We start from the raw sequence: 14,073 nt of genomic DNA on the forward strand, positions 1-14,073 counted from the left end.
CCCACTGAATGTAGGAGGAGGCATGAAGCCAGCCTCCTATTACACCAGACGTTCAAGAACCATGCAACTCTGTAAAACAATGTCACTCTTCCCACTAATTATTTTTGTTTGAAAAATATAATTATTTTCCTAAAATACATTATTTATGTAATATAACTTCTTTTCATGCTAACATTTAAAAAATAAATTAATAAACATTTACTTTTTCTCAGTTTTTATTTCTAATAAAGCAAATATTGATAGATGTAACCTATAAGACAAAAGCTCTTCAGGGTTCTCAAAAATTTTTAAGAGGGTCGTGGGAAACCCAAACAGTTCCAGTAATGTTATTGTAGAATAACTACCCAGTAAAATGAACCATTAAGTTTAAAATGCAGGTGCAATCACTAAATGGAGTAGAAACTCTGTATGTTTAATATTAAGTGGATATAGATAAAAAGGCTGCAATGGGAGCAGCCTGTTCTCTCCTAGCAATGAACGTAGAGTGAGTTTTATTTTTTGAGCATTTTTATTTTTTCATGTTTTCAGAGTGAGCATAGCTTTATTTTCTAATTGGAAAAAATAACCTTTAAAAGAAGAAGAAGTAATAGCAGCAGCAGCAGTTGGTACACCTCTCTGAGCCAGATTAGGGGAGGAGATAGGTCACTGAAGTGGAAGAACAGGACACACAAAGCGCAGGAAGAGAGAAGGGAGAGAAGGTGGAGGTTTCTGGAGAAGGATGAGGTCAGAGCTGCTGCACTGAACAGCTCCAGAGGACAAAGGTCCTAGAGTGTTCTATGAGAAAGGCACGCTGTGGAGGGGCATGGAGGTGGGGCCGGCCCCAGATCAGCTCTTGGAGGACTGTAGACTTTAATTTCACCTGGTGGTCCCCGCAGAACGGAGAATCCTTGCCCAAAGACACAGAGAAGGATGGAACAACAAGGTGTGGTGTGCGGGAGGGTGTCTGCACCTTTCCTGACACCCCTTCCTTGGGAAATCCTCATACATCCATAACGCTTTGTTCTGGGACCAGAAGCATCATAAGCATCATTTTTCCAGCTTCATCTCCTGTTACTTTCCCCTTCACCCATTCTACTCCAACCTCACACTCGCTGTGTCTCGACTATTTCGGACACGCTCCTAGCCTTTGCACTTGCTATTCCTCATGCTTGGGGCAGTTCTTCCCCAGACATCCACATGGCTTGCTCCCTCAATTTCTTCAGGCCTTTGCTTTAAATGTTACATTCTCAGAGAGGCCTTCTCTTATATTTGAGCCTCACTCTTATCTCACACTTCCTATTCCCCTTCTCCGCCTTATTTTGCTCCACCGCATGGAGACCCTCTGACACATTCTCCCGTTTGTCTTTCCTTCCCCCACTAGAATGCAAACCCCAGGAGGGCAGAGACTTCTGCCTGTTCTCTTGGCTGTTTCATATCCAGCACCCAAATTGCTGCATGACACAAAATACGTTCTCAGTACTTAATTGAATTAACGAATGCATGAATGGCAGGTATTGGACATTGTTTTGCAAACTCTTACAGTAACGAGTAAAGCATTCCGGTGAGGTGCAGGTTACTGCCGCTGCGATTCCCGCGCAGCCTGAGGACTGGGGTTGGGGGTGGGGTCTCTAATTACCTGCATAATCCCCAGTGGCGGCACTTTAAACTTCACATCAACCCTGAGGGATGTGTATTATTATCCAAATTTAGTTCACAGCTGGATGGAGAAGTGGCTTCCCGCTCCACACTTTGGAGGGAGGGGAGTAGAGGGAAGGCCCCCATTTAAGTACCCGGGATGGGGCACCAATGCCTTCAGGCGATAAACCAATTTAGGAAGACGTGGAGGGCTTTGTGGCGGGCCCTCCTCTTTCGGCCTGTCCGCAGTTTTTAAAAAACGCGTGTGATGATAAGGAATCACTGTTTATATTAGTAATTCCCAACTTGGGTCCGAAAGTGAACTTTTGCTGAAGCCAAGTAGCTAACCGCTTCCACGTGCAAGGCAGGATCCAGCCTTGGGGTGAGGGGATTAGCTGAAGGACCCCCAGGGGAGCTGGGTGCGCAGTAATTGACCTTGGGGCAGACAAGGGCTTGGGGGTGGCCTGTATCTAAAGACAGCGAGGCCTCTGAGGCGGGGGGTGGGGGAGTTGGCATTGGCTAGGGAGGGAAGAGCGATCGCTGGTAACAGCCATTGTGCCTTCCCACTGGGTTAGTGAGAAGGTTCCTAAGGATGCCGTGGCGACGACAGTCCCGTGCTCAGAGCCAGGCACACAGTAGGCGCTCACTCGAGATGCAGAGGCTGGGACGCGCCCTGGAGAAGCGCCTCTCCGGCGGTCCTGGCCCTTCCCAAGGACTGGGTTCTGGGCGACGCCGGGGTCACGGGTCGGACCTCGCGTCCGGGGCGCGGGCTGGTCCCTGGGCGCAGAGCGGCCGGCGTCAGCTGGCAGCTGTCTCTTATACACATCTAGATGTGTATAAGAGACAGCTCCCAGGCCCTGTCGGGCCGCGCGGGATTCCCTTTGGTTTTGTTCAAGAAACAAACCCGGAAACCAACTTCTCTTCGAAATGCATCCCCTGCCCGCTCCTGTGCGCTTTTGTGGGAAAAAGGCAGTGCTGGCGCCTCCCCTGGTGACCCTTCCTGGGGCGGGCTCACCGGCCAGGCCTGAGGCCGCAGGAGGCCCCGCGGCGCTGGCTGGGCAGCCTGGGCCTGGGCGCCCGGGAGCTGCTGTGAGCGGAGTTGTACTTGGTGAGGCCCCCGCCGGCCCGCGAGTTGCCGGCCCCGGCACAATAAGTCGGACCCGAGCCCCGGGGGACCGAGGTGTAGGCGTCTGGCTCGCTATCTGCAGGGAGGGGAGGGCGGGGGCTACTCGCGGGACTGAAGCCGGGCTGGAGCTGGGAACCGGGTCGGGGAGTGGTCCAAGGGTGGGCTGGAGAGGGGCCACGGGAACCCCCGCTGCTCCCGATTCTCTTGGTATCAACCTTTTGTTTGCTTTGTGGTAGGAAGGGTTTGCTTTTTTTTTTTTTTTAAAGGTAACTCCGGAAGGCTGTGGGCTTCCCCGGGTGGAGAAGGCCAGCAGGAAAGAGCCTCGCTGGGGGTGGGGTGGAGTGGGGAGGTGAGTGCGCAGGATGCTGCTGGCAGTGTCACCTGACAACAGGTGTGCGACATGGCGCTCCCCACCCCCACTCCTGCAGGGGCCACAGATCACTCAAGCAGCTGGTCAGTACATTGCTTGAAAGGTTCTTTTAGACAAGATGTTAGGGGAAATGTTTCTGAGTTTCAAAGTGAGAGACTTCTGTACAAACAACTGATACAAACCTTGAATTCAACAATTACAGTGACTATAAAGGCCTTGTAAGATTTTAATGACCCAGTAAACAGCACATAAGAATAGACAATTAGAGGGGGCACTTCCCTCTTTTCTTCCACCTTTGTGGTTTGAGGTTTTACCGTTTAAGTGGGGGGTGAGGGAAGTGCTTTGTTCCAAAGCTCCCTGCTCCGGAGAGTCGGCATTTTTTAACAGTCTTAGGTTTGAATGGGAGACTCCGAGTTGTAAATTAGGTGGAATTCACCTACTGCAGGCCACCTTTAGGCTACTAGCCTGCTGTCAGAGGTGTTAACTCTGAAATGGACACCTCACGCCTGCAACTGAAATTAATATCCCTTGTACACATTTAACTAGAGTTGGGCAGCAGCATCTCAGTCTTGCACAAGAGACTCTCCGATGAGGATGAGTATGTTTTTAAACTTATTTTTTCTTAAACACAACAACAAAACTCTTGAAAGCCTTCAAATTCTTCCCCCTTCTAGTTTTACAAGGAGAAATAAATCTTTCCAGTCTGTTCTTTGGTTTTGATCTGTTACCGTTGTCAATGCTGATCCCTAGATGAGGCCTTAAGAGGGTTGTGTCAATGAAAATTGTTTGAGGCAGGCCTTTAGAAGGAGGCACAATTTAACTCACATTTTATTAAACTTTGAGGATTTTCTGGAACTTCACATGTGACATTCTAATATACAACCATGCCACTGGTTTAGTTTTTACCAAATGGGCCAGTGTCAGGGAGTGGCACATCTCCATCTGCTGTTTCTTCTGGTCCCTGAGAGAGGAGAACTTGAGGAGCGTCTCGCATTCCTTTCCCATTGAGAACCTCAGAGTGCATGTGTTCTGGGACCTGCCTTCAGAGCTAATGCGGCCCCAAGTCACCTAAAGGAGATTTATTTAAATAAAAGCATAAACTGAAAACCTCCAGCTGAAGAACCCAAGACTCTATATGTGGTGTTCATCAGAATTGCAACAGCCTCTGGTTCTTATTCGAGTGTCCCCAAGGATTTGTGACAGGCTTTTCAGAGCCCCACTCCTAGAACATGGGCTGGGAAGGGGCAGGAGTGAGTGGGGCCCACATCTGTGTGTCCTTCCCACATTCTGTAGGTTTAGAGTTATGTTGGGCCCTGCCTCAGCACTTACAAGTGAGCCTGAGTGAGTCAACTCTTCATTCCAAAGAGTTGTATAGCTTGTTTGCTTGGACCAAACCTGTCAGGTCAGTGTCTCAGAGTCTTTCCATAAAGATTTCCTGAGAATCAGCTCCTGTTCAGGCACCGGGGACACAGCTGTGATTAAGAAATGCCTAGCCCCTACCCTGGGGGAGCTGACATTGGGAGAAGGCAGGCAAGTAGCTGTTGTAAAGTCAGTGCAGAAGGCCCCAAGTAGCCCCCGGCAGGGGCAGTAACCTAGCCAGGAGTGAGCCCTTATCTGGCATGGAAAGGTCAAGTTGATTGGGCAAAGGAGGGCAGATGGGGACAGGTGTTTGAGGCCTAGGGAACCACATGTGTGCATCTTAGAAGAAAAGAACAGAGGTTATGTGGGGAACTGCCAGAGGCTTGGGATGGCTGAGTCCTGGTGCGTAGTCAGGTGAGGCTTCAGGGAGGAACAAACAGGACAAATCACAAAGGATTCTGGTCAGACCCACACTTTATCCTAAAAGCAACTGAAAGGTTCTGAGCAGGAGAGAGACAGGATCAGGTGTTCTTTTTATTCTTATTGGGAACACGTCTACTCAAAAAATAATGAGTGGGTTCTACGTACTAAGCCTCATCAGAGTCCTGTTCTCTGAAGCCCACACTTTAACTTTTTTCTAAATGACCTTCCATTAGACTGGTTATCTTAGAGTTTGGCACAACCTTTAAAAGAGAGAGGAGTATGTAGGAAAGTTTTTTTGTAAAGCAGGCAGGCGATAACTTGCTGTTAAAATGTAACAAGCTGCACAGTTCCTTCAGTGCATCTGGGGAAGCAGATCACAGAATGGTTTTGCAGTGGTGAAATTTCAGCCCCCGACTAGCTTCCCCAAAACTCTTTCTTGCTTGTGGTGAATGACACTTGTGTTTGTGTTTTGTTTCTTCCTGCCACTGAAAACATAACAGGAGTAAGACACATCTGCTGGAACAAAATGCATGGTTTACGATTTATTTACCATCTCGGTTGGTCTGTCCCTTCTGTTTGCAATCCCATAGTTCACTGAGAGTGGACTGTAGGTTCTTTAATCATCTGGCTCACTTTTTGATATGGTGTTTTATGAATGGAGAGAGATATTTTTCCTGATTGGCTGGCATACAAGAACAGGTCCCTGATCCAAGCCAATCAGAGTGCAGCTTGTGAACCCCAGCTCTGTGAGCAATGGTTGTCTAGTATATCCACATGCCTCTGGGGACATGACAGCAGGTGACACTGTGAATCATTTGGTGTGATAGAAGAGGGAAGAGAATGCCGTAAACAGGATTAGTGTCCTGTCCTTCAGAATTAAGTGTCTCAGGTTTGCCTTTGTGATTGGAGTTGATGGGAAGGTGACAAATGCATGCGGATATGTGGGCATTTATCCAGCTGCCAGAATGGATGGGATGGTTATTCCTCATCAGCAGTTATTTAAGTACTGATAGCTCAGACTCCTCTATCCTCAGGGGCTGGAGATAGGGCTCTTTGACTAGCAACTCCCCAGCAGTTCTAATCAATATTACATGGGATCAATAGGCATGTATTCATTGCTTAGATAATAAAAGACTTCATGATTGACTATTCCAGTGGCTTCATGAGTGTCCTGATTGTTTAAGGGGTTTCTGTGCTGTAGCTTTAACAGGAGTCAATCTCTTACAGATGTGAGGAAGGTATTTTCCTGCAGTCTATGGTACTGAGCCAGAAGCAGGAGGAGAGGTCACTGGAACCATAGAACTGTCACAGAGTCATAAGGCGTCTGTGTGGCTTATGCCCAGCTATCAGGGCAGTTGGAGTGTTCCTTTCCTGAGAATCCCCAAGGTAGCTCTACAAGCTCCCTGAATTTTGAGTGTCTGGGCTCCTATGGGGATTTTGCCAGGTGTATGTACATGAATGGTCCAAGAGAAGGTCTCTGATTGGTGTCCCACCGGCCATAGCTCCGTGTCCTGTGGCCTTTGGAAATGCTGCCCTCTCCTTTCTCCCCATCCACTGTCAGTGCCAACTAATCAGCTACCTCGTAGCCGGCATTCGAGTGTTTACCAGGTGCCAGGGAGGGTGGTGGGTGCTTGGAGATACAGTAGTGAGTAGAGCAAATTGGTTCATTTCATCAAGACAGACAGGTAAACAGGCAATGATGATACCATGTACTGAGTGCTAAGAATGGGATAGCTGGTTTCAGAATTTATGTGTAAGTGGGATCTAGAGTGACTGGCAATCATGATGGAAGGAAGGGTTGGAAACTGCATTTGCAGAGTACTGTACATAAGATTAAGAAAAATAATTGAGTATATTAAAGAATAGGGGCAGGCTGAGGGAGATTGTAAGGCACTTTTAGCTGGGCCCTGGGTCTGCAGCTGACACATCCATTGAGGGTACTGGGAGGGAGAGATTTATCCTGGTGGTTCTCTGGTTGTTGCAAATAGAGAGATGTGTTGGAGGTCAACAGGGCCTGTGCACAAGATTGGAGTCTGGACATGCAACTTCCCCAAACTAGACTGTGACTGACAGAAGGCATGGCCCTGGCAGGAATGCAGAAGAGGGAGCACGTTGATGGATCATTGCCAGAGAAGGCATTGGGACCACTAGGCAGGATTACTCCAGACAGAGGGGTAGAGAGTCCAGACTGAGCGTCCTGGGTGTGCTGAAGGTGCCAGTGGGAGTGGAGGTGGTCTGCAGTACAGGGAGCAGCCTGTTAGGATGCCTGCTGGGGAGGGATAGGAGGGTGTGGCAGGGCCTCCATGGCACTTTGGTTCCTTGCCCCTACTGCCCCTCCTAGTGGTGCACAGCTTGTTCTCATGTCCACCTTATTCATGTGGTCTACATAGCCAGCCTTCTAATTAGTCCTGTGTGCCAAGAACAGACTGTGTTGCTCCAGTCGCATCTCGATTGCTGAGGGGCCTGCGGTCAGATTCTCTTGCTTCTCACTCTAGCCTGACTCATCTCTCCGTATAGCTCCTCTACAAAAGTTTGTCTTTGGGTAGGCTTTGAGGTTTTATGAACAAGGTTAATGTTTATTGTGATTGATATATAATTGGAGGAGTTGCAGAGATAAAGACCACAGAGATCCCTTCAGGATCAATCACAGAACCTTCATTTTCTAGGCTGATAACAGCCCAAAGGGCAATCAAGCTAACATGCAATGATGAACAGACACAGTTGCCTGAGGACCTATCATTGTCTTCAAAGCATGCAGAACCATGAGTGAAGGCTCCTGGTTTACTGAAGGACGGAAGAACACATCTTTGTCAGTTTGACCGGATAGTATAACTGTTCTCCCATGACCAGCTTCACTGCCCTGCAGAGACGCTGAGTCCTTAGGAAGCTGCTTTGTCTATGATGTAGGGCTGTCTGTTTCTCAAACAAGGCTGGATGCAGAACATGGGTCAAACAGGGCCCAATAGGTTTTGGCTGGTAACTCATTCAGGGGTTAGCGTCAGCATTCAGATTGGTTTGTCATGTGACAGAGACTGGCTGTTTCCTCCTTTCTCCTGAGTAAATAGCCAGAGTACATTTCCCAACCTCTCTTGCAATTAGTTGTGGGCACATGACTAAGTTCTAGTTGATGGATCATAGTCAGAAGTGATGTGCCCCACTCTCAGGCCTGGCCCCTTAAAACCCTCATAGGTTATGATCCATGGTCTTTTTCTTTCCATGGCAACCCTGGGAATCACTCATTGAAGATAGGAGAGTCACAAGATGGGAGGCATCTGGATCCATGAATCGCTAGGTGGAGAAGAAACACCAGCCAATCATGAAAACCCATTTTGGATTTTTCAGGAGTGAGAAATAAGTTGTAGAGACTTACTGTTACAGAAGCTAGCAGTATCTTCAGTGAAATGTCCAAGATCTGTTCTGCAAGAATATGGCCTTTTTTCATCTTATACACATTGTTGTTTTTGTTAACTACTGAGAACTTGCCCAGTGAGTGAGTGTCAGGCCCTTACATGGATTCTTTGATTCACTTCTGCCACCAACCCTTTGAGGCCCTTACTAGCATCATCTCCACTTGAAAGATAAGAAAATAGGTTCAGAGGGGTTAAATCACTTGCTCAAAAATGCACAGCCAGTAAGTGGCAGAGCCATGGTTATAATCAGGTCAGTCTGGCTTTGGACTTCTAGTTATTAATCATAATGCTCAATTGCCGTTAGCCTCACAGTCACTCTCCCCGTCATGGGTGCCTGACTGGAGCTGCCCACACCTGCATAAACCTCTGAAGAGCAGGATGGACCTGGCACATTCATGGGTTTACCTGGAGACTGCACAACTGTGAGTTGATTTTCAAAAGGGTGTTTTGAAACCACCACACGTTGCTGGATGTCATAAGGCTTCATGGCTTAGTCAGAATTCTTTCATAGCTGTGGCTGCAGCTTGGGGAACTATAGTTAGAAGTGCAGAAAGAATATGGGGAGGGGTAAAGTACAGAATCTCTGCAAGACAACCCTGTTGTTGGGCAGACAGACTTGAGGCTGCTTTATTGGACAGGAGCCTGATTCAGAATGAGAAGTGAAGATGTTCTTCTGCCAGCAGGGTGGCACTGGAGGAGCTGTGATATTTCAGACCCTTCTTGGGATGAGTTGACTACAGTGCCTCACATCAAGTGGCTTGCAGTTCAGTCAAGTTGGAGAGGCATGTGCTGGGATATATATACTATGGGAACATGGAACAGTGAGCAATTCCAGGCTGTGGTCATGTCCACAAAGCCTCCATGGCAGAGGGAGGCTGTGAGTGTCAGTTCAGCAAGTTGACAAGAGGACAAAGGGCATTCCAGACAGGAGAACTGCATGTTCAGAGACATCCTTAACACAGTGTGACAGGCTCAAGAAGTCAGGGGTGGCCATGTGAACCAGGGCAGGGGTGACAGGAAGCAGTGCCACCAAAAGTAGCTGAAGGATGCTGTTTGTGACTAGCTCAGAAGCTCAGGCTGATGGGGAATCATCAGAGTAGGCAGAGCTGCTTCTGGTGTCCACGGATTAAGACTGGTGCAGTGAGAATAGGTCAGAAGTAAAGAGGCTGAACCAGCGCAGGGAGGGTGATGAGAAGAGGCCTGAGACGTTCTGCAGGCGGTTCAGCAGAGCTTGGCTAATGCTTGGGTGCTGTGGGGTGGGCCGAGAAGTCGGGGCCAGGTTGACTGCTGTTTGGCTAGCTTGGTGCATGACAGTGACACTGATGAGGCTGAGAGACCCAGAAGAGTTCAAGGCACCCGTGGGACTTGTAAGTAGGCCCTTGCCATCAGCAGTCAGAACAGAGCTCTGAGGCTCAGCAGCCAGGTGTCGCACTGGCATAGAGACCTGAGAGACGCTGGCATGTTGATGTAAAGACTCCGCTAGAGTCAGAGGAGAGAAAGACAAAGAGCACCACTTTTAAGGAGTCAGTGTGTCTAGGACCTGCCAGGTCTCTGAGTGCTAACGGCTCCTCTCTGGAGGAGAACACCGTCCAGTTCCCACATAGGCAGCCCCAGACTTGCCCAGCAGGTTAGCTGAGAAACAAAGCTGAAGTCTGTGCTCTAGTAGGAAAGGGGCTGAGCTGCTGTTAATCATCACTGACCACAGGCCTCCCCTCCTGAAAGAGGGGAGACATTCCGATTTAAAAGCTCTTAGTCCAAAGGCATCGGGTTGTTGGTCTGTGAAACACATTTGCAGTAAAGCAAAAGACTGCTAGGAAACCCAGTGACAGCCTTGCCTGAAAACACAGTCACACACACATATACACATATCGTTTCCTGTTCAGAGTGAGCACAGGCACGTTTTTGCAGGGAATGTTTTAAAATGGAGTTCATCGCAGCAAGGAGGGGATCTAACTAATTGTTTCAGAAAAACCCAGACCCTCCTGGGTCTCTCTAGCCCTCAGTGAGCAGTTAAGACTGGGTACCCCTTGACAGGGCGCTCATGTCAGAGGCCTTTACTCTTCTAACATCACTCCAGAGCCAGGGCCTCTGCCATCTTACCTCTCTTGGGCCTGTCTACACAGTAGCCCCAGAGTGCCCAGAATTCTGTCTGCTGCCCTCACAGCCATCTCTGTTAGGCAGATGATTTGAGATGCACCTGGGGTCAGAGAGGTGTTAAGTGTGGACCATGGCATGTCCTGACAATGTCCCTAGTATAGGTTGAGCATCAGAGTGACAGGAACTCCTGTCCCTGTGGCCTCCAGTGGTCACTGCATTGACTGCTGGTGCTGGAAGGCCCCAAACACCATGGAGCCTGACCTCAGTTTATCAGCACATGGGAGACCTGCCCAATTGGTTCAGTGAGCAAACATGTTCATAGGAAAGACTTTAGGGGGCCCCAGAACAGGCCAAGGCCCCTCATATCCACTCTCCCAGCACCCTGCACTCTCCCTTTGAAGCATACGTCACATTAATCTTTTAAATTACCAGGGGGTTATTTATTGACTTTTCCGTCACCAGTTCCACAGGGACCACATCTGCCTAGCATCGTCCCTGAAGTGAATGCGTAAATGAACAGGATGCTCTGAGTAAACATTCAAGACCTTGGGTAGTGCTGCAGCAGGAATACAGTTAGGGGCACCCCTCCACCCGCCTGCAGTCTGATGGTAGAATGGGCACATGTACATCAATGCTGTGACGTGCAACACATGGGGCCCTGAGGATGAAACAGCCAGATCCCAACATTTGTGGGCTGGCAGAAGACAGAGGCAAGTGTAAGAGATAATGGAGATCCCAGGCAAAGGGAACAGCCACTACCTAGGCAGGGAGAAAAGAAGTGGAAGGGTATTTGGGGGGAAACCTGTGTGGCTCCCTGTGTCCTAGTTTAGACCACAAGTGGCCCAAGGCAAAGCTGAACAGGTGTGCCAGGCCTAGATTTCTAGGGCATTACATGGCAGGCCAAGAGTCATGGTTCTATCTTGAGAATTGTCGCAGCCACAGAAAGCTTTCAGGCCATGGCCGGGGCATGTTCAGATATGTGTGTACCCAGATTGCCCCACCCATGGGGTAGAGGGTGGATTAGAGAGGGGGCTCTGGTAGGGAGACCTTCTCAGGAGACGTTTGTGACCACTTGATTAAAATAGTGATGACCAGGATCCCATCACTGGAGGTGGAGAGAAAGAACCCCCCAAGAGGTGTAGAGGAGGCTTTTCCTTTGGACTGGGTGACTGGATGGGGATTGGGAACAAGGAAGGAAAAACACCTCTCTCTCTTCTGTAAAGATTGGCCCATCCGGTGGACTGGAAGTGCTCAGAGGGCCTCTTACTGCAACCTGGCTATACACTGTACTGACTCCTGTAAGCTGTTCTTGCCTCTTACAGATAAAGAATCATAAGATAGAGACACTGCTTTCATCAGAGAATCTAGGTATCTGCCTTTACATCATCTTTTTAGGGAAAGGTGTCATAGCTATTTTTTCTTTTATGAAGCCTTCAGTAAATTTATCAGCCCCAGTCTCAAGTGTATGAAAATGCAATTATTAAACAAGTGTATAGAATGTGGCCAAGAAATCCCATTTTCATTTTCATCATGTGGCATAATGGCAAGGCACTTAAGAGCAGTCATTGTCAGTGTAACATTTAAATGGAAGTGGCCAGTAAAATCGATGTCATGGTATAAATTGTGCAAAGCCAAGCCTTTCTTTTCAGGGATCAAACTGCTCCAGCAGAGTGCATCACCTGGACTCAGAGGGCTCCGCAGCTACAGACAGTGGCATCTGCATGCAGGCCCAGTGCCTTCCAGGGGACCGGAGTGTACCTGGAAAGGGGACATGTGCTGTCCCCAGCCACCCTGACCGGTGTGCCTCTTGCCTTCACAGTGTGCTCACTGATCCGCCTCCAGGGCCACCGCCATGTCGAGCCGCGGTGGGAAGAAGAAGTCCACCAAGACTTCCCGGTCTGCCAAAGCAGGAGTCATCTTTCCTGTGGGGCGGATGCTGCGGTACATCAAGAAAGGCCACCCCAAGTACAGGATTGGAGTGGGGGCACCCGTGTACATGGCCGCCGTCCTGGAATACCTGACAGGTGAGTGTACCTCAGTCAACCCAGACACCACTGGCTCAGATACAGAAGTTCTCATAGTTCTCAAAATACCACGTTTATTTCTTTTATTTTGAAACAGCTCAAACCTACAGAAAAGTTACAAGAAGAGTACAAGAAACATTTTCACCTAGATCTAGTTGTTAACGTCTTGCCTCATCTGCCTTACCTCCCCTCACTGTGTGTGTGCATGCAAGCATATATGTGGATATTTCTGTATTTATTTTTGGCTGTTACGTAGTCCATTTTGAAATTTCCTCAGTTGTCCCAATAATGTACTTTATAATTTTGTTTGGTTTTCTTTCCTGGTCCAGGATCCATTTCAGAATTATATATTGCATTTGACTGCCAGTTTGTTAGTCTTATTTAATTTTGAACAGTTCGCCAGCTTTTAAAAAATCTTTCATGACATTGATACTTTTGAAGAGTCCAGGCTAGTTGTTTGGCAGAATGTCCTCCAATCTGGGTTGGTTTTAGGATTAGATTCAGGATGAGCATTTTCTTAGGAGAATGGCATCAGAGATGCTGCATCCTTCTCTGTGCATCACGTTGGGAGGCACCTGACTTGGTTTGTCCCGTCACTGGAGATGTTCTGCTTGCTTATTCAGTTAAGGTGGTATCTGTTGGATTTCTGCACATCCTGTACCACGGTATTTCACCCAGTGGCTTCAGCAACCCTTGATGATTTTACCTGAATTTTTTATTACAGTGGTGGTTATAAAACAGTGGGTTGTTTTTTCATTTCTTGGTGGTTATAAAATAGTGATTTTAAAAGTTTCTTTTATTTCTGCATTTCTTAGTTGGCATTCTTTTGTAATAAAACCTTTCCCTGTGCCCTTCCTCTTTTTTTTGAAGTATCAATGTTGGTTTACAGATTTTTTAAAATTTAGTAAGTTATATTCATTTCCTTACTTTAATGCTCACATTACCTCAAATTTGATCTTCAGCCTGGTTCTGATATCCTTTTGCCATGTCTCCATCAATTTCTGTACATTTTCTTGCCCTTCTAACACAATAAGATATTCCAACCTTACCCTGGACTTCCCTTGCCCCAGTCTGGGGCTCAGCCTTCTCTCCAAGGGGTCCTTTGTCCTGTTCACAGATACAGTCTTATTTGTGGCTTCATAGCAATTGTGCAAAGCCAGCTGGGAAGGGAGGGAGACTACCCCCATTTTTAGTGATGAGAAAGCCAGGCCTCAAAGCATAAAGGATTTGTCTGGGGTTGTATATGGCCTGCAAGGGGTTGAGAAGGGACCCCAATCCTGCTGTCCTGTCGTAGTGCTTTTACTATGTATTGCCTGAGACACGATCAGGTGGGTCCGTAGGTGCCAGGAAAGAGTACTCTGATTCTTGCAGCCACCTCTGCTACAGCCAGAAAGGGGCAACTCTGCAAGATGGGGTACCTCTCCCAAAGTGATACAGCCAGGCAGCGGAAGAGCTGGGTTGCTTCCTGCACTCCCTGCTCTCTCAGTAAGACAAGGCCAAGGGTTTCCCCATAGCAAACACAGTCATCAGGAAGGTAAAGTTTTTGTGTTCTGTTGAAAGCATCTGGCCATGAAAAGTAATAGTGTTAGATTTAAGTATTTGTACATATTTTGGGACTTTTGACTTTCTGCTTAGCAAGGACTCTTATAG

The 14,073-nt window shown here is 48.0% G+C and overlaps 1 protein-coding gene across 3 annotated transcripts in view; it reads left to right on the forward strand.

Moving 5' to 3' along the window:
* Window positions 1-1,895: 1,895 nt before the first annotated feature.
* The window catches only part of LOC105531308 (core histone macro-H2A.1), a 64,908-nt gene continuing 52,730 nt past the window's right edge, over window positions 1,896-14,073 (forward strand). For 2 of the 3 annotated variants that reach the window (XM_011969197.1, XM_011969198.1), the window contains exons 1-2: window positions 1,896-2,033; window positions 12,219-12,423. In XM_011969197.1, coding sequence (XP_011824587.1) covers window positions 12,252-12,423 — 172 coding nt within the window. In that variant the 5' untranslated portion in view covers window positions 1,896-2,033; window positions 12,219-12,251. The remainder of the gene's footprint in view (window positions 2,034-12,218; window positions 12,424-14,073) is intronic. The other variant, XM_011969196.1, reaches the window with a different exon arrangement.

Source organism: Mandrillus leucophaeus, unplaced genomic scaffold (genome assembly GCF_000951045.1).
Source record: "Mandrillus leucophaeus isolate KB7577 unplaced genomic scaffold, Mleu.le_1.0 Scaffold88, whole genome shotgun sequence".
Lineage (NCBI taxonomy): Eukaryota > Metazoa > Chordata > Mammalia > Primates > Cercopithecidae > Mandrillus > Mandrillus leucophaeus.